Here is an 18,533-nt window from a genome sequence, read left to right as displayed (position 1 = left end):
TTTTTTAATTTAGTCATCGTCAATGGATTTTTTACCCAATTTTTTCCCAATTTGGAATCACCAATTGTGTTGTATTGATCTCGGTCCACCACTGCAAGCGCCGCACCGACTTCGCAAAACAGCGGCAGACACACGCGTCCTCTGAAACGTATCCTGCCAAGCTGTCTTTTTTCACTGGTGCGCGGTGAACCGAGGATTACCCTGCCGACCTGAGCCCTCCCTACCCGGGCAGCACTCGGCCAATTGTGCCCCGCCTCCTGGGAACTCCCATTCATGGTCGGTCAAAGACACGGCCTGGCTACAAACCTGCGATCTCCAGGCTATTGGGCGCATCCTGCACTCCACGCGGAGCGCCCTGTAAGATGGAGTTGACCACAGACACCATATGGATCAATAAATAAATAAATACATATGTGTTACTTGTCATGATGCACGTGCTTCAACATATGAAATGAACTGAATAAGTAAGAGAAAAGCAATAGGCAAGTGTATGTTAATAAACTATAATAATAAACTAACTGACAAACTAACGTTAATAAACTAACTGTCAAACTAAATTAACACAGCACCCCTACACTTTAAAAAATGAGCATTAATATACAAGACATGCTCATTATTATTTAACAGAATGGTGAAGCAACTCACCAAAACAGGAAACACCAAATTGCTCGACGACTTGTGTCTGAATCAGGTTTTTTTCAAAAGCTCAAATAATGTCCAACTTTTTGTAGCAAGAGGAACAGCGGCGCATTTTGCCGTTTGTTTACATGCCGTTTTGTAGCGATGAGTTGTACGCATAAAAAATCATAAATTGGCAATGATAAATTGAAAGATTGAATAAACCAAGCACTTCCTCGAGACACTCTCACAATGACAAGTCCATTTTGAAAAGATTTGATAAACTATTTAAAGGTTTAAACAGTACTGTATCAGTTGTGAAAGAATCGCTATCAGTGCCTGTGACGGGGGACTGCCCCGTCTTTATGAACATGGTTGGGACTGGCAGGGAGGGGGTTAAAATTCCTCCCTGCCAGAAAAACATGTGAGAATGTGGCTGGAGCCCTAATTGAATAATCAACAATTATTGATTAATTGGGCTCCAGCCACAGGGGATAAAAGCCAGGGGAGAGGCCCTGGCTAGGGAGAGTTCTGGAAGGAGAAGAAGAGTGTTTTGTTTGTGCTGTGTTTTCTGTTTTGAATCCAGTGAAGGCAACGCCCAGCCTGGAAAGCTTATTTTGTAAGTTTGGCTTTGTGTTTATTTTATGTTTAAAACCTTTTTGTTTGGCCCTCGTGCCGGTTTATTTTGTATTTTTGTTTATTAAAACTTTATTTTTGAACTTAAAACTGTCTCTGAGTCTCAAACCTCGGTCAATCCTGTCACAGTTGGTGTCAGAAACGGGATAGCGCCACCTGGAGGCTCAGAGCAGTATTTATTTATTTTTTTCTTCTTGAATTTTGGGAGGTTTTTTTTTTTGGAAAATGGGGAAAAAGAGCAGACAGCGGCAAAGGCAGGAGATGCTGCAGCTGAAGAAATGTAAGCTGCTGCAACAACAGCCACCCCAGCTGGAGGACCCAGCCAGCCTTTTTCCCTGGTGCTCTTGGTGCGGGAAGGTGGTTCACCGGTGGAGGTCCTGTCCAGATGGGCCACCAGCTGACTGGTGTGGGTGCTGTGAGGTGGATGGCCACAACTGGGCAGGATGCCCCCACAATCGGGACCAGGAGCAGCTGCAAACCCCGTCCTCGGCAGCCACCCCACCCCTTCCAACATCACCGCCTTCACCACCATCCCAGGAAATATGGGACTGGTTGATGCACCCTGAGGCGGACCTCTTCCACGACCTCCCCATAGTTATCAACACGCTGTGGCGTCGAGATAGGGGGAAGTGGGAAAAGTGGGAGGAACAGCATCACCCGGCGTCCTTCGCAGAGCTGGCCCTGATGGTCGTTAATTACCTGGCGGTAGATATGGGAGATGCCCCAGTCATTCCAATAAAGAAGGTGGAGCTGTCGTCCCGAGAGCCAGAGAGGGGTGAGTTGTCGTCCCGAGAGCCAGAGAGGGAGCAGCCGTCGTCCCGAGAGCCAGAAAGGGGTGAGCTGTAGTCCCGAGAGCCAGAGAGGGAGCAGCCGTCGTCCCGAGAGCCAGAAAGGGGTGAGCTGTCGTCCCGAGAGCCAGAAGGGGAGGAGCCGCCGTCCCGAGAGCCAGAAGGGGAGGAGCCGCCGTCCCGAGAGCCAGAAGGGGAGGAGCCGCCGTCCCGAGAGCCAGAAGGGGAGGAGCCGCCGTCCCGAGAGCCAGAAGGGGAGGAGCCGCCGTCCCGAGAGCCAGAAGGGGAGGAGCCGCCGTCCCGAGAGCCAGAAGGGGAGGAGGCGTTGTCCCGAGAGCCAGAAGGGGAGCCGCTGCCGTCGCCCAGAGAGGGGGAGCCCGAACGTCCACAGCCCGAGAGGCAGGAGCCCGAACGTCCACAGCCCGAGAGGGAGGAGCCTGAACGTCCACAGCCCGAGAGGGAGGAGCCCGAACGTCCACAGCCCGAGAGGGAGGAGCCCGAACGTCCACAGCCCAAGGGGGAGGAGCCCGAGCGGGAGGAGTCGGTGCGTCCACGGCCCGAGCGGGAGGAGTCGGTGTGTCCACGGCCTGAGCGGGAGGAGTCGGTGCATCCACGGCAGGAGCGGGAGGAGTCGGTGCGTCCATGGCCCGAGAAGGGGAAGCCCACAGGCCCAGGGCTGAAGGGACCCGCAGGGGAAGAACAGTCGGAGCTGTCTATCCCTCCTCCGCCAGCAGAGGCAGACGAGCTGCTGTTCCCGCCTCCGCCAGCAGAGGGAGACGAGTTGCTGTTGTTTCCGCCTCCGCCAGCAGAGGGAGACGAGCTGCTGTTCCCGCCTCCGCCAGCAGAGGGAGACGAGCTGCTGTTCCCGCCTCCGCCAGCAGAGGGAGACGAGCTGCTGTTCCCGCCTCCGCCAGCAGAGGGAGACGAGCTGCTGTTCCCGCTTCCGCCAGCAGAGGGAGACGAGCTGCTGTTCCCGCTTCCGCCAGCAGAGGGAGACGAGCTGCTGTTCCCGCCTCCGCCAGCAGAGGGAGACGAGCTGCTGTTCCCGCCTCCGCCAGCAGAGGGAGAAGAGCTGTTGTTTCCGCCTCCGCCAGCAGAGGGAGACGAGCCGCCGTTCCTGCCTCCGCCAGCAGAGGGAGCCGGGCCGCCGTTCCCGCCTCCGCCAGCAGAGGGAGCCGGGCTGCCGTTCCCGTCTCCGCCTCCCGAGGGTCCGCTGCTGCTGCCGTCGCCTCCCGAGGGTCCGCTGCTGCTGCCGTCGCCTCTCGAGGGTCCGCTGCTGGGGTTTTCGGGGATCCTGCTTCGCCTGGGGTCGCTACACTATGGCCGGAGCCCCACGGAGGGGAGTTGCCGGCCATGAAGAGGGGGAGGGAGGTCAGGAGACCATCTCCCCCAGCGGCACTTTCGCGGCAGGATAGTGTGTGGCCGGAGCCCCGGAAGAGGGAGCTGCCGGCCACGAAGAATTGGGTGGTGCCGGACGTCCCACCATGGCCACCCCCATGGACACTGTGCTTCCCCCTCTTCTGGGACTGAGGGGGGAGGTGGCCATTCAGGCCATGTTGTGCTTGGCACAAGGGGGGGGATATGTGACGGGGGATATGTGACGGGGGACTGCCCCGTCTTTATGAACATGGTTGGGACTGGCAGGGAGGGGGTTAAAATTCCTCCCTGCCAGAAAAACATGTGAGAATGTGGCTGGAGCCCTAATTGAATAATCAACAATTATTGATTAATTGGGCTCCAGCCACAGGGGATAAAAGCCAGGGGAGAGGCCCTGGCTAGGGAGAGTTCTGGAAGGAGAAGAGGAGTGTTTTGTTTGTGCTGTGTTTGTGCTGTGTTTGTGCTGTGTTTGTGCTGTGTTTTCTGTTTTGAATCCAGTGACGGCAACGCCCAGCCTGGAAAGCTTATTTTGTAAGTTTGGCTTTGTGTTTATTTTATGTTTAAAACCTTTTTGTTTGGCCCTCGTGCCGGTTTATTTTGTATTTTTGTTTATTAAAACTTTATTTTTGAACTTAAAACTGTCTCTGAGTCTCAAACCTCGGTCAATCCTGTCACAGTGCCAAAAAGTTTTCTTTTAAGCAAAGTTCCTGTTCCTTTAGGCAGAGCATTTACAATGGGAAAAAATCAATCACCACAAGGGTGTTCTCTTAGACAAAGTGTTCTCTTAGGAGGTGTCCCTATACGCGGAGACGACTGTGCAAGACTCTTCTATCAGAGAGCTGGAGATTAAATGCACTAATATGGGTGTGAGGGTGTGTGTGGTATAGCAATGTGACAGGATGAATGATGTGGTGCAAAAGACTGCCAATGTCCAAACGTATTCTCCCAAAACAAGTAATTTAATAATCCACACACCAACAGAAATATCCACAAAAATAATCCAAACAGGAAAATAATACACCCTGATACCAGCGATGGTAATCAGGGCAAAACAAGGTCCACGTTTCACAAATAACGAACAAAAAGACACTCCTTAACCACAATCCTCCGTGCACGAAACTGTGCTCTCTCCAAAGGGGACTGTGGTGCGTGCGCTGTGCTGTGTTGTGCTGTGCCATGAGGGGAATGCTCTGGGGTTAGTGCTGCCTTGGTAGCGACAGCCTCCCGTCCTCCTGCTCCTCTACGAAAACACACAAACACGTAACAAAACAAACAAAACATACACCAGCTCCGGCCGGTCAATTATTGTCTCAGCGCAAGGGGAGATACTGACGTAGCTGCTTCCCCTTTGTGCCCAGAAAACTCCTCCCTGCAGTCAGCGCGTCGCCATGGTTTCTCCAATAGAGGGCTGCCCCACAGCTGACTGCAATGGAATCGTCCTGAGTACTCGCAGCTACGCGCCCCTCCTAATATGGTTACCTTCCGGTTTCCACCTACCACCGAGGCAGATCTAGGAGGCAGCTTACCTTCCCCCTTGCACAGCACCCTTTCTAATTGGGAGGGAGATTTACAGCATCGATCCTTTCTCTCTCTATCACAAGCAAGCAAACTTTTTTATTTGTTAGAACCACCAAAGGGCCTGGTATTTTTATTAGGCTTGTCACAAACCAACAGTGGATTTTTGTAGCTAGCTATTCTTACTTTGATGCTATAGAATGCATTTGTGAAGTGAAAGCATCTTACGCAAAACATATTTGTGTAAGATGCTGAAAAGAAATTAAATTAGCTAATAATAATTAGCATTGATGCAACTCTCTTTGTTTTTAGCTCAAAGCTCTTCTGGAGCGAAGCATCAATGAGTATGTCAAGCTGTTTACACCCAGCCACAGCCACATGCTGCCGCAGTTCAAAATGGAGCTCACCTTCGATGATGAGAAGATGGAGTTTTACCCAAGCTTTCAGGATTTAGAAGACGCAGTCCTGTTCGTAGTAGCAAGGATCTCCAGCTCACTGCAGGTAGGGTTCATTATCCGTGTTGAAGGGTGCTGTGTCCTGTGTTGTCCTGTGTTTATGACAGTATTTGCAGGATTCAGAAGCAGCAGTCCTGTTCGTATTAGATCTCCAGCTTATTGCAGGTAGGGTTCATTATCCGTGTTGAAGGGTGCTGTGTCCTGTGTTGTCCTGTGTTTATGACAGTATTTGTGATTTGACACAGTTCTAATGGTCATTTTCTGTCTTCTGCATCAGAAAGTTCAGACCGTGCAGTCTTGGCTAGCTGAAGGTACCTCTGTCTATGTTGATGCAAAAATTGCAGATCACATCATGCAAAAGGCACAGGCAGCACTAAAGAGTGCTGTGGAAATTAACCTGGAGGCACCACGGGAACACTTCACAAATTATGGTGAGAAAGTGTCTAAGTATTTCATTTTTTCTGTGCATGTGAGGAGAGGATGTCTCTGTATATTTGGTGCAGGGCTGAGCATCAAAAGAACTGCTGAGACAAGGGGGATCTGCTTGGGGGGGGGGGGGGGGGATATATTTTCCGAAATATAACAATTTGGACAGTAAAACAGTAAAATACTAACAAGAAGGATGGTAAATGTACTGTGATGACGGGAATACAATGGCTGGGTTTGATGCTTGTTTGTGCAGTGGAGAGGTATGACTGGCTGGTGAATGGAACCGCTGAGTCCCGAGTGCAAAACTACATAGAGCAGGAGCACACCTTTGATGAATACACAGAGGTGAGTGTCACCACATCTGTCTGCTATTGTCTCTCCACTCTGTATCCTTCATTCACTCATTAACTATATAGGTCTCAAATGTGCAGTTTGTAAAGAAACACATGTTACGGCAAATGTGTGTCTTCATTTTAAAACAGACATCTGGGATACATGTTTGCTAAAACATGTTTCTTTCAGAACTGCACATTTGAGACCTACATAGAATGGATGTGCATGGTGGAGAAAATGTATGGAGCTATTTATTAGCTGCAGTTACTTTAACAAGCTTTGGCATTGTTGTGTGTGGCTGAATGCTTCCCGTACAGTTTGTGGAGGAGTTTCGCCTCCTGTCCAGGCAGATCATGAGCCTGCCCTCCATCGCTCACTACGACATGGTGCACCTGGACTGTGAGGACCTCAAGCAGGGGCTGGCCAAGAAAGCCAAGAGCTTCACGAATATCCTGCTGGAGACGCTGGTGAAGCAGCACAGAGAACACAATGAACAGTAAGCTTCTTTTAAACACATTTTAGAATGGAAGCATTCAGACAAAATAACACATGTGCATTTTTGAGATATTAATTTCTATTGAGTTTAAGTGCTTGAAATCATGTCCCATCCTATGCACCCTTCTGTAGGTGTGTTGTGGCAGATATGCACCAGATTGCAAACAGACACAGTGAAGCTCTCTTAGAACCAGATGTATGCCTTAACATGCTCTCTGATAAATTTGCACATATTCAATTGCTTTATAAAATGCAATGTTATATATTAGGGATGGGACGAATACAGCGGTTCCGAATAATTTTCCTTTAAGCTCTCACTGACCCGACACATTTCAATCACACAATTAGATTGTGCTGTGTGTATAATCTCCAAAGAGCTTTCAATTAAAAACAAATTGTCGCCTTTTAATCTGTAAAGAGGTGAGTTTCACGTGGCCGATGCAGATCCACATTATAAACACGTAAGCATAACAATAGTGAGTAACATCTTCAGGTATGGTTTAAAAAAAACCCCTCTTGTTACAATTCTACGATCTATTGATGTTGAGGTTTAAAAGTTTTAAATTTAGATAAAGGCAAAACATACATGATGATAATTGGCCAGTTAAAAGCGACAATTCCCTTTGAATGGAAAGCACTCTGCAGAACCTCGTGACATCATTTAAGAGCGTCACCATGTTCAAATTAAATGCCGGTTCCGTTTATTTTTATTATTATTTTTTTTTAAACTGTACCTGAAGACGTTACACACATATGCTTATGTGTTTATAATGTGGATCTGCATCGCCCATGAGAAACTCACCTGTTTACAGGCAAAAGGCAACAATTTGTTTTTAATTGAAAGCAGGAAACAGTCTAGAAAACATGTTCTGGAGATTATACACACACATACACATATATATATATATATATAAATGGTGGAAACACGAATTCCTTCTCAACATTGTCACTTTCTTTGTGTGTGTGTGTGTGTGCAGGATTTGTAAAGATTTTGAAATCATCAAGGAGAAGGCGCTGAAGATTCCTGAAACAACAGAAGAAATGATGGAGATTTTAGCTTATGTGGAGCAAACAAAAACCAAGGGTATCCAGGAACTGAACACAAGGATCGCAGTAGGTTCAATATTACTTTGAACTGGCCTCTTGGGTGACCAAAACATTGACCAAAACGTTTACTAACACCTAAACTGTTAAGTACCGCTGAAGACTTGTGTTTCAAATTCATTATTCCTTACCATGAACCTTAGAAATAATTGAGAAATAAAGTATGATTTTAAACCTCACAGAAAACACATGTGGGATTGATATAGACCTAAAGGGTATTTAGATCATTACATTTGACCCCTATAAGTTCATTTCCTTCAGGTAATAGAATCTAACTTGGGGAACTATGAGGCCCTCTTGTTTGTAACACATGAAGTGAATTTGTAGCATTGTGGGAGGAGATGCAGACTTTACTGAAAATAAACTCTGGAAAACCAAATGATTTTTTAAACCTATAAACAATCCCTTATTAAACAGTTTTTTAAAATAATGTTTTAAAAGGATGGGGGGGTTTCTGAAGTGTAAAGATCAGGCTCTTTTGAGAACTAACACAATGCATTCACACAGGAAACGCAGCGCAGACTGAACTACCTCCTGGATGGGTATATTTTTACACAAGAAGACCTGGGATTGAATTCGTCAGTGCTTCTGTGGCCGCGGAATATTAACCCTGTCTTCGACCTCAATGATGAGGTCATTATACTTACTCAAAATCTATTGGATTGCTTACGCACTGTGTCACCTTTATTCTTAACAATAGATTTGTGCCATTGGTACATTGAGAGACTGTAAAATGACAAGCTCCAGTCAAAAGCACTGAAAGGGACATAATGAAGCACGAATTTGCACAGAACCTTAGGCCGTTTGAACTTGCCAGCAAAGGGGAGATCAATTTTTGTAGAAATGTTATCTAAGGCTTCACTCTCGTGGTTTACCTTGTCATCAGAACCCCTCGATAACAATGATAACCTTATTATGATCAGCTAGATGTGTATTATTTCTTATATTCTAGACACATTCCTCCCTGCTTATACTGGGGAAAGTATTTGACATCATCCCTTAAGCAATGAGCAGTACTGATAGAGAGTGCCTCCCTCTCCCCTTGTCTCCTGCCCTGTCCAGGTGATTGAGCATTACAAGCGGAAAGGAGAGAGCGAGCTGCTAGGGAAGAGAGAGAAGGTGATGCTGGAGCTGGAGAAGCTGACCAGGAGGATGGAGGAGTTTGCAGAGTGCTCAGAGCTGGACATGATGCAACAGGTCAGTTAATAAGGGTCACTGGTTCACCTGCATTAACACTGTCAATAGGGTGTAGGGTCACCATTGGACTGATTCACCTGCCATAACACTGTCAATAGGGTGTAGGGTCACCATGGGACTGATTCACGGGCCATAACACTGTCAATAAGGTGTAGGGTCACCATGGGACTGATTCACCTGCCAGGATGTTCTGGAGGGACATATGGTCATTCTTCAATCCTGATTTCTTCAGGGAATTTCTGATTGTTTTGCCAACGTCTGTAAATGACTTTAAACCTTGACTGCAAATGAACTTATCGTCTTATCCCACTGCCAATCTGCACTTAGCCTTGTACCATGTGTGATCCTCCTTTTGAATGAACTATTTTTTTATTGCAGTATGTGAACGATGTTCGAACAGTTCAGAAAAGGCTTCAGGAAGCAGAGGAGTCCATTTCCTTCATCAACAAGGAGGAGATTCTCTACAAGTGGGACCAGACAATCTACCCGGAGGTGGAATCCCTCAAAGTGAGCATCGAGCCCTACCAGAAGCTCTTTGCCCTGGTCCTGAAATGGCAGCGCACAGAGAAAAGGTAGTGCTTCCTGTTGTGTGGATACTGACTTGCAGTTTTTTTATTTTAGCATCAGACTTTTTTTAGTACTACTGTATCCCGGTACATCTCGGTAAACCCTGGGTTCGGTATTGGTGTTTTCTAGAACGTTTCCTGAGTATGTTGCTCTCTCCTGCCAGGTGGATGGACGGTGCTGTCCAAGACCTGAACGGAGAGAGCATGGAAGTGGAGGGGGTTAGGGTTAGGGTTAGGGTTTGGTGTTTTCTAGAACGTTTCCTGAGTACGTTGCTCCTCTCTCTCCTGCCAGGTGGATGGACGGTGCTTTCCAAGACCTGAACGGAGAGAGCATGGAAGTGGAGGTGGACGAGTTCTTCAGAGAGATCTACAAGATGCTCAAGTTCTTCCAGCAGAAGCAGAAGAAGGCCGAGCTGGAGCTGCAGAAAGCAGCGCCCAAGAAGCGTGGCGCGGAAGACAAGGAGCGGGAGAAAGAGGAGGAGGAGAAGAAGCAGAGCCACACGGTGGAGATATGTGCCGTCGTCATGGAGCAAGTCAAGGAGTTCAAGGTAGGAGTAAGGAGCTGAGGTGGACATTTCATTTCAAGGGATGCATTCTACACAGTAACACAGTCTTACTTGTCATTGGCCTAGCCGCTTGGTAACCTGTCCTGTTGTGTGCTGTGCTCTTCTGCCCTGTTGTCATGGAAAATGCTCTGCAGCCCTCAATCTCTGGTATTTGCTGGACAGTGCAGTATTGTGTGTCATGTACTTAAAGATTTTTTGATCTGTATTTAATTTTTTTTCCAGAGGTTTCTTGGTTGGGAAAGTCATATTTCACAGTAGATTATTCAAACAATTTGAATTAATAACTAATATCCTTTTTTAAACACAAGGGCTTGCTTCTGAAGACTCCCACAAGGGAGGTGAGGGGGTTTACTAGGGGATGTGCAACGTTTTAATTCCAGCCCTCTTTGGAAATGGCATTTTGCATTCTGTACATATTTTCCATTTACTAACTTTGCCATGGGAATGTTTTCCATGCAGAACCTTGCTTGAGTCTTTTCAGCAGCAGTCTAAGCAAGAGCAGCAATTTAGGATTATACAAAACACACAGAATTTGGATAGTAAACAGGTTAGAAATTCAAATAAAATGGACATTTACACATTCATTGAAAAGCTAAAGACACAATAAAAATGATACCTGTCAAAGCATTTTATTCCAGATGAAGCCAGTTTATTAGTTTTAATATATTTACATTTTTTATTCATAATACATTTTACTCAGTAAAAATATGAATTATTATGAATTATATGAATTATGTTCAAGTCAGAACATTAGTGCATTAATCTGCTCAGAAAATATTCCTTGTTCTTTTTATTGCACTTTCAGTGGACTACAAAAACTGATGTAAAAATGTACACATGGACTCCATCGTTTTATCATTTTAAATCAAAGTGTAGCTTTGTCTGCTATGTCCATTATTAATTATCATACATCAGGGTCCTAATACCAAGCAGTGAGTGTAAATGCGTCCTGTATTTTCTAATACTGAGATAATGTGCTAAAGTAAATGCGTGGTTCTTGTTAAAGCCCTTGCTCTGTGTGTGTGTGCTGTTGCTGTGCTTTCTGCAGGATTACATCCCGACCGTGTCCATCCTGTGTAATCCTGGAATCCGGGCTCGGCACTGGAAGCAGATGTCTGACATTGTGAGCTACGACCTGACTCCCAACTCGGGCACCACCCTGCGGAAGGTGCTGAAGCAGAACCTCACCCCCTACCTGGAGCAATTCGAGCAGATCAGTGCCGCTGCCAGCAAGGTACTGCACGCCACTCACACCATCACAACCACGCACGTATTCTCACTCAACTCACACTTTCTGCTTCAATTCCAGTGCTTCAGATTAGAAAGACTGAACACTGTCAGTGCCTCAGTACTTTTAACGTGGAAGACTTTTATAAGGATATTTGCACAAATTATTGCAGGTTTCTAAATCAGGGGGTGCTTTGAGGAACATGCCCCTCTGTCTATACACACGCATGTCACACTTACACAGTGATTATATATACAGGTACTGAGAACCACCAGTCCATTAGTCTGTACGTTCTACACACTGTATGTAGCACTTCGTTTTTCATGTGAACAATGTGGATGTATATTTAGAGATACTAAAAAAAAACATAATAAATGAAATGACAAGTATTTTGAAAGTCTTTTTCAACATTTGAAGACGAATGTCATTGAATTCATAAAGGGTCTTGTAGTATTTCTAAAGCATTGAATTCATGAAGGGTCTTGTAGTATTTCTAAAGCATTGAATTCATGAAGGGTCTTGTAGTATTTCTAAAGCTGGCACTGTTGAGTGCTTCACTGTTCTAGATCACGATACTGATAGCTCGAATTTTGCATTTGCAGCTGTGGTGAGGGACGTTTATGTCTGCTCTGAATGAAGTCTATAACAGACACACTTGTTTGACCTTGTTGCACTGTTCGTGTCCCTGTGTTGCAGGAGTTCTCCCTGGAGAAAGCCATGCACACCATGGTGGAGGTCTGGGATTCCATCTTCTTCCACACCAGCCCCTACCGTGAGTCTGGAGTCTCCATCCTGTCTGCGGTGGACGAGGTCCAGACCACTCTGGATGATCAGATAGTCAAGACCCAGACGATGAGAGGGTCCCCCTTTATAAAGCCCTTTGAACAGGAGATCAAGGTAAGTGCACTGCAATCAAACAGATTTAAACTGTCGTAGTGGAAGCCCATTGGGAACACATTGGTGTGCGTTACCCCCAGTACTGACCCTGCACTGAGTGGAATCCCATTGGGAACACATTGGTGTACATTACCCCCAGTACTGACCCTGTACTGAGTGGAATCCCATTGGGAACACATTGGTGTACGTTACCCCCAGTACTGACCCTGTACTGAGTGGAATCCCATTGGGAACACATTGGTGTACATTACCCCTAATACTGACCCTGTACTGAGTGGAATCCCATTGGGAACACATTGGTGTACATTACCCCTAATACTGACCCTGTACTGAGTGGATTCCCATTGGGAACACATTGGTGTACATTACCCCTAATGCTGACCCTGTACTGAGTGGAATCCCATTGGGAACACATTGGTGTACATTACCCCTAATACTGACCCTGTACTGAGTGGAATCCCATTGGGAACACATTGGTGTACATTACCCCCAGTACTGACCCTGTACTGAGTGGAATCCCATTGGGAACACATTGGTGTACATTACCCCTAATACTGACCCTGTACTGAGTGGAATCCCATTGGGAACACATTGGTGTACGTTACCCCCAGTACTGACCCTGTACTGAGTGGAATCCCATTGGGAACACATTGGTGTACGTTACCCCCAGTACAGTAAAGGCTGTATACAGTAAGTCTTTGGCCATGTTCATTCTAACCAAATGCATTAAATACATGAATGTTTATTTTTAGTGCTACTGTTGGGCGTATTTTAATCCAGCCTTTTATTAACTGAATTTATTGAAGCAGGAAAACAGCTGTTCATTTTACAAAACTAACCAGTGTCATAATAAGCTGTACTGGCATACTGAGGCTGTAAACAGTCCGTTTATGGCTTTAAAAACACTCAGTGTGGATGTTAATTGCCATTGATTGGTACGCAATTGTAAACACGAGGGAAAGACAATTTTACTTGTTACAAAATCAAAACATTAATGTATGGATTTATTAAATACCTGCTTGTGGCAAGGTGCCCTGCCCCTGTGTGTATTTTTGTGTTATGTTTTTTATGTGGTGTGTATGTATTGGTGCATGGAGGGTGGGTTATGTAGCATGGGTGATTTAAAATTAGTTATAAGATTAGTTGTATTTAGGCACAGGGATTGCACAAGCACTCACATGCAGTTAAAATGTGTATTAGTATGTGGGCACGGGGATGGCACAAATTAGTTCACGTGCTGGGATTCAAGTGAATGTAATTAGCAATTGAATCCCAGCACAGCTGTATATATAGATGCACGGATCACTCAATCGGGGTTGGGTGTTCAGAGTGGAGAACAGGAGAGGGGAGGAGAAACAAATATAAAATGAGCAGTTGCTACGCGTGCTGGTTCTACACCAGCCGCTACTTGTTCTAGTGCTTGTCAAGGTTTGTTTGTTTGTCTGTTTCTTTTGGCCAATGTGCCTTTTGTTTTGTAAAGTGTTTTGTTTGTTTAGACCTTTTGTTTATAATAAACCGGCGCAACAGCGCACTCACTCACCAGTCCTGTCTGTCTACTTCCTGGCCTGACGTCACCACCAGCCAGCCTGTTCACACTGCTGATAAATACTTATTTTTATTATTATTTAGAGTGACCAATTATTATTTTTATTTATTTTCCCCCAATTTGGAATGTCCAATTATGTTTTTTCTCCACACCGCAATGAGACCCCACACAGCACAGGCGTTCTGAGGGAGTGTGAGTATCCTCCGATCTCACAAGCCTAAAACCAGAATCGCTTTTATGCAGAGCAATCCAGAGCAGAGGTGGATGGGCTACCGATCCCAGAGAACAAAGATCATCCCTGCTTCTTATCCACTCTGAATGTGCTTGGTGTCTGGCCAGTAGGGTTGCTGTTGCACGATGAGGAGAAGCAATCCCTGCCGGGTTCCCATCTGCCACCCCGGGAGTGTCAGAGCCAATGTGATGCCAAATGTGACACCCCCTTGGGGTCCCCAGCAAAGTTCAGCCTCTTTGCACAGCCTGGATGCCAAATGGCACCATCCAAGCTGTGTGACTCATCCTGCGCTCCCAGTGGCAGCGCTTTAACTGGATGAGCCACTCGGGGACCGATAAATACTTCTTAAAGACGATTCCGAGTACGAGCTTCTGCACACCCCTAATTATGAATAGTGAATACGATCTTAAAAGGGACGTGTCTTGTACATCTTCATAATCAAGTGTGTCATAATCATTGCTGTGTGTTTCCATGGCTGTGCCGCAGGAGAGGGAGGAGCGCTTAATTCGCATTCAGGAGACGATCGACGAGTGGCTGAAGGTGCAAGCGCAGTGGCTCTACCTGGAGCCCATCTTCTCCTCCGAGGACATCATGCAGCAGATGCCGGAGGAAGGCCGTCTCTTCCAGACTGTGGACCGCCACTGGAAAGACGTCATGAGGCACTGCGTCAAAGACCCCAAGGTACTGCGGGGAAGGGTGAAGCACCCCAACCCCGACCCTGATTCCTACCCCGACCCCGACCCCGACCCTGACCCCGACCCGACCCTTATTTACATTGCTGCAGCGATGTGGTCAAAATAAACAAAACAGAGAAGCATCAATCCACACATGTTAGTGTATTTCCCTTTGTAGTTGCAGCACAATCTGAATGTTAGCAGACATATCTAATGACATGCTAATAATACTTTCAAATCATTTTCTTAGCTTAAGAAATGTTTTTTTCACAGCGCTCCCCTCGTTTTAAACATTCTGTATAAACTGAGACAATAACCAGAGCTTGACTCTTTTAAATATTTTACTGCCTGTGCACTGAGTGAATGAAATGTGTTCTAATAGGATCCTTGTTCTCAAACAAAAGTAAAATGTCTGGAATTGACAAAAGTGGCATCTCTGGTGGCTGTAGTGTGGTTTTTGTTTTTTTAAAGCACAAACTGCCCAGGAGCCTGTTTTCAGACTGTTTGTGTATAACTGTGATCGTAGGTCCTGCCTGCAACCTCTTTGACTGGCCTGCTGGAAAAACTGCAGGACTGCAACGTTCTGCTGGAGAAGATCATGAAGGGACTGAATGCTTACCTGGAGAAGAAACGGCTCTTCTTCCCCCGGTACTCGTCATTGTGTTCATTGTGTTCATTAGCCCTTGTCTTGAGATTCCTGGATAGAAACTGCTATTGTGTGTGATATAAGGCTGTAGAAATGTGAAAACAAGTAATAGATGTGGTATCATGTTCATGTTTTTTATTTCGTACTCGCATTTAATAGTTTACACAATTAACAAAATTATTGTGCTGAGAATCTTGCTGCAGTATTACTGGTGCCACTTTTATTGTGCTGAGAATCTTGCTATTGCTAGTGCTTATAGAGGCAATCAAATTGATTTTTTTTTAGCACTCCTTTAAGCATTTGCTGACCAAACCTGTTTCATGTGAGCCTGAACCACAAACTCAAAGTGAACTGGTTTCCTTGGCGTTGTATCTGCAGCTTTTTCTTCCTGTCCAACGATGAGATGCTGGAGATCCTGTCAGAGACCAAGGACCCCCTGCGTGTGCAGCCCCACCTGAAGAAGTGCTTTGAGGGCATCGCCAAGCTGGAGTTCCTGCCCAACCTGGATATCAAGGCCATGTTCAGCAGCGAGGGGGAGTGCGTGGAGCTCATCGAGTGCATCTCCACCTCCGAGGCGCGCGGCGCGGTTGAGAAGTGGCTGCTGCAGGTGGAGGAGCTCATGCTGCGCAGCGTGCGGGACGTCGTGGCACGATCACGACTGGTACGGACCACCCTTATTAGAGCATAGGCAAGCATTGCAAAGCTCAGAGAGGTGTGGTAAAGCAAATGAAAAAAACAATGGCAAGCCATGGTGAACTAAATAGCAAAATGACTGTGGACAGCTTGTAAAAGGGCAAACAGCAGCACCTGGTTACAGAGGGAATGTCTACACCCCGGTCAAGAGTAGTAGTTCCCAAGGGTACCTGTGCTGCTGCTCGATTGCTCTGTTAACAGCTCCTTCTGTCTCTGCGGTTTTAGAGAGTCTCTTAAGTTGAAATGAACTTATTGTTTTTCCCTCATATTAGCAGAACATCATTTGCACAAGTCCCTCATTGTTCTCCTGTTGATCTTTTTTCCAACACCATTGCACTATGAAAAGATGCAACAAAAAATGTCATTTGTTCTAATGAGTTGTGTAATGCGGAATTCTCTGTTTTTCCAGGCCTACCGCGAGACTGCCAGGAAGGACTGGGTGAGAGAGTGGCCAGGGCAGGTGGTTCTCTGCACATCTCAGATGTACTGGACCAGCGAGGTGCATGAAGCCATTCAGAGTGGGCCGCAGGTAGCAACCAGCATCTCTTTATCTTGCTAACTCTTAACCCTCTCTTACCCATAGACAGTGATCTAGTGACGGCTTATTGTTTAACAGGGCCTGAAGGAGTATTACAAGCAGCTGCAGGGGCAGCTGAATGACATTGTGGAGCTGGTGAGAGGAAAGCTGTCCAAACAGACACGCACCACCCTGGGGGCCTTGGTGACCATCGATGTGCACGCAAGAGACGTGGTGATGGAGATGATCGAGAAAGGTACCTGCAGCAGACGATAAAGGGAACTTTTTGGATATTATCAGACAAGGAGGGTTCATTTGGTGCCATTATGAGTGATAAGATGAGGTAATTGAATCTATTCAGCCTAGATAAAAAAGAAAGATTAGAGGGTTCCCGAGTGGCGCATTCAGTAAAGGCGCTCCTCGTGGAGTACAGGGTGCGCCCTATAGCCTGGAGATCGCTACATAGGGTCTAGGCTATTCCACTGCCGGCCATGGACGGGAGTTCCCAGGAAGCAGCGCACAATTGGTCGATCGCCACCCGGGTACTAGCGACTCCTGTGGCTGATAGGGCGCCTGCGGGTCTGCTGTGGAGCCATTCAGATCTGTGTTGATGCTGTAGGAGACACTTCGTCACACAGAGAGTGGTGAGGGTACGGAATGGATACCTAGCTATGTTGTTGATGCTGAATCTCTGGGATCCGTTAAGATTCAACTAAGAACCGGACGACCACTGATGGCCTGAATGGCCTCCTCTTGTTAGTAGAAAAAGATGTTCTTGTCAATTAATAATTTCAGCCAAACTGAAACTTTGCTTGTTTTGAATGCAGAATACATGTCCTGATGACTTACGGGATAAGTTTCTGATTTGATTTGTTTCTTGTTTTTAGGTGTCTCTCATGAAAGTGACTTCCAGTGGCTCGCTCAGTTACGCTATTACTGGGAAAACGAAAACACCCGTGTGCGTATTATCAACTGTGATGTGAAGTACGCCTACGAGTACCTTGGGAACTCCCCGCGGCTGGTGATAACCCCGCTCACTGACAGGTGCTATCGCACTTTGGTAAGATTCAACAGCAGGTTCCAATCCAATCAACTGCGATAGATAGGAATTATTAATATACTATGACTTATTGCTTGACACACATGGAATATCATACAGGGTGCGGTATGATACAAACTGATTATTATCTGATTATCAGAGTAGCATTGGTCGTTCTGAGAGTGGCTGAAAACACTATGTAACACAATTTTTGTTCCTGGGTAGTAAGTGTTATTTCCTAATTGCTTATGCCTCAAAAGTATAGAAAATGGCTATTATTCCCCACAAACTTTGCTTTTGTGACCAGGAGTGATATTTTGAAATTTACCTATTTCCAATGAGAAAACGGGCGAATTTGTGTCTTTTCGTTCACATAAAGTCAGAAAAAAACAACATATGAATCCAAATTAACATGTATTTATACTAAAGTAATACAAAAATGACTACAAAAGATTTAGAAGTGAGTAGTTTTTCGAGATTTACGATTATACTGTAAATCACTTTCACGAATCAGCCCCCAAATGTAGTCTCCCATCATGTGCTCGTTATACTGTCCTTCATTGACAGCTCATCCAGGAGCCTCAACGCCGTGCTGCTCCATAATGGTAACAACTACCCCTCTCTTCTCCTGGCTCACTCGGTGCACCTCAAAGAGGATTACAACAGCATCAAGACCTTGCTGGACGCCTTGAAGTATGATGAGTACGGCTGGGACCCCCGGAAGGTGCTGATGCCACCACTGCACATCAAATTGGGCCTTATGAAACAATTTGTCAGAGCTCTAGATAAGGAGTCAGCAGCCTTCAAGTACCTTTAAGACTTCTTCCCTAAGCTGTCTGAGGCAAAGGTCAAAGCCGATGTCTTTGTCGGACCACAGATAAAGAAGATCCTGGAGTGCAATGAATTCCCCAAGAAGCTCACTAGTAAGGAGAAAGCGGCTTGGAACAGCTTTGTCGCAGTGGTTCGGGGCTTCCTGGGCAAT

General features: G+C 46.2%; 1 protein-coding gene across 1 annotated transcript in view; it reads left to right on the top strand.

The window, feature by feature from the left end:
• Positions 1 to 18,533, top strand: part of dnah12 (dynein, axonemal, heavy chain 12) — a 96,031-nt gene that overhangs the window by 8,694 nt on the left and 68,804 nt on the right. Inside the window, exons 9-25 of the mRNA XM_034906060.2 lie at positions 5,247 to 5,435; positions 5,667 to 5,820; positions 6,072 to 6,163; positions 6,469 to 6,647; positions 7,624 to 7,759; positions 8,258 to 8,383; positions 8,813 to 8,947; positions 9,326 to 9,519; positions 9,806 to 10,061; positions 11,128 to 11,313; positions 12,004 to 12,204; positions 14,469 to 14,663; positions 15,183 to 15,304; positions 15,681 to 15,963; positions 16,405 to 16,524; positions 16,612 to 16,768; positions 17,400 to 17,572. Coding sequence (XP_034761951.2) covers positions 5,247 to 5,435; positions 5,667 to 5,820; positions 6,072 to 6,163; positions 6,469 to 6,647; positions 7,624 to 7,759; positions 8,258 to 8,383; positions 8,813 to 8,947; positions 9,326 to 9,519; positions 9,806 to 10,061; positions 11,128 to 11,313; positions 12,004 to 12,204; positions 14,469 to 14,663; positions 15,183 to 15,304; positions 15,681 to 15,963; positions 16,405 to 16,524; positions 16,612 to 16,768; positions 17,400 to 17,572 — 2,898 coding nt within the window. The remainder of the gene's footprint in view (positions 1 to 5,246; positions 5,436 to 5,666; positions 5,821 to 6,071; positions 6,164 to 6,468; positions 6,648 to 7,623; positions 7,760 to 8,257; positions 8,384 to 8,812; positions 8,948 to 9,325; positions 9,520 to 9,805; positions 10,062 to 11,127; positions 11,314 to 12,003; positions 12,205 to 14,468; positions 14,664 to 15,182; positions 15,305 to 15,680; positions 15,964 to 16,404; positions 16,525 to 16,611; positions 16,769 to 17,399; positions 17,573 to 18,533) is intronic.

Source organism: Acipenser ruthenus, chromosome 16, assembly GCF_902713425.1.
Source record: "Acipenser ruthenus chromosome 16, fAciRut3.2 maternal haplotype, whole genome shotgun sequence".
Classification (NCBI taxonomy): Eukaryota; Metazoa; Chordata; class Actinopteri; order Acipenseriformes; family Acipenseridae; genus Acipenser; species Acipenser ruthenus.
This window is presented reverse-complemented; position numbering and strand designations above follow the sequence as displayed.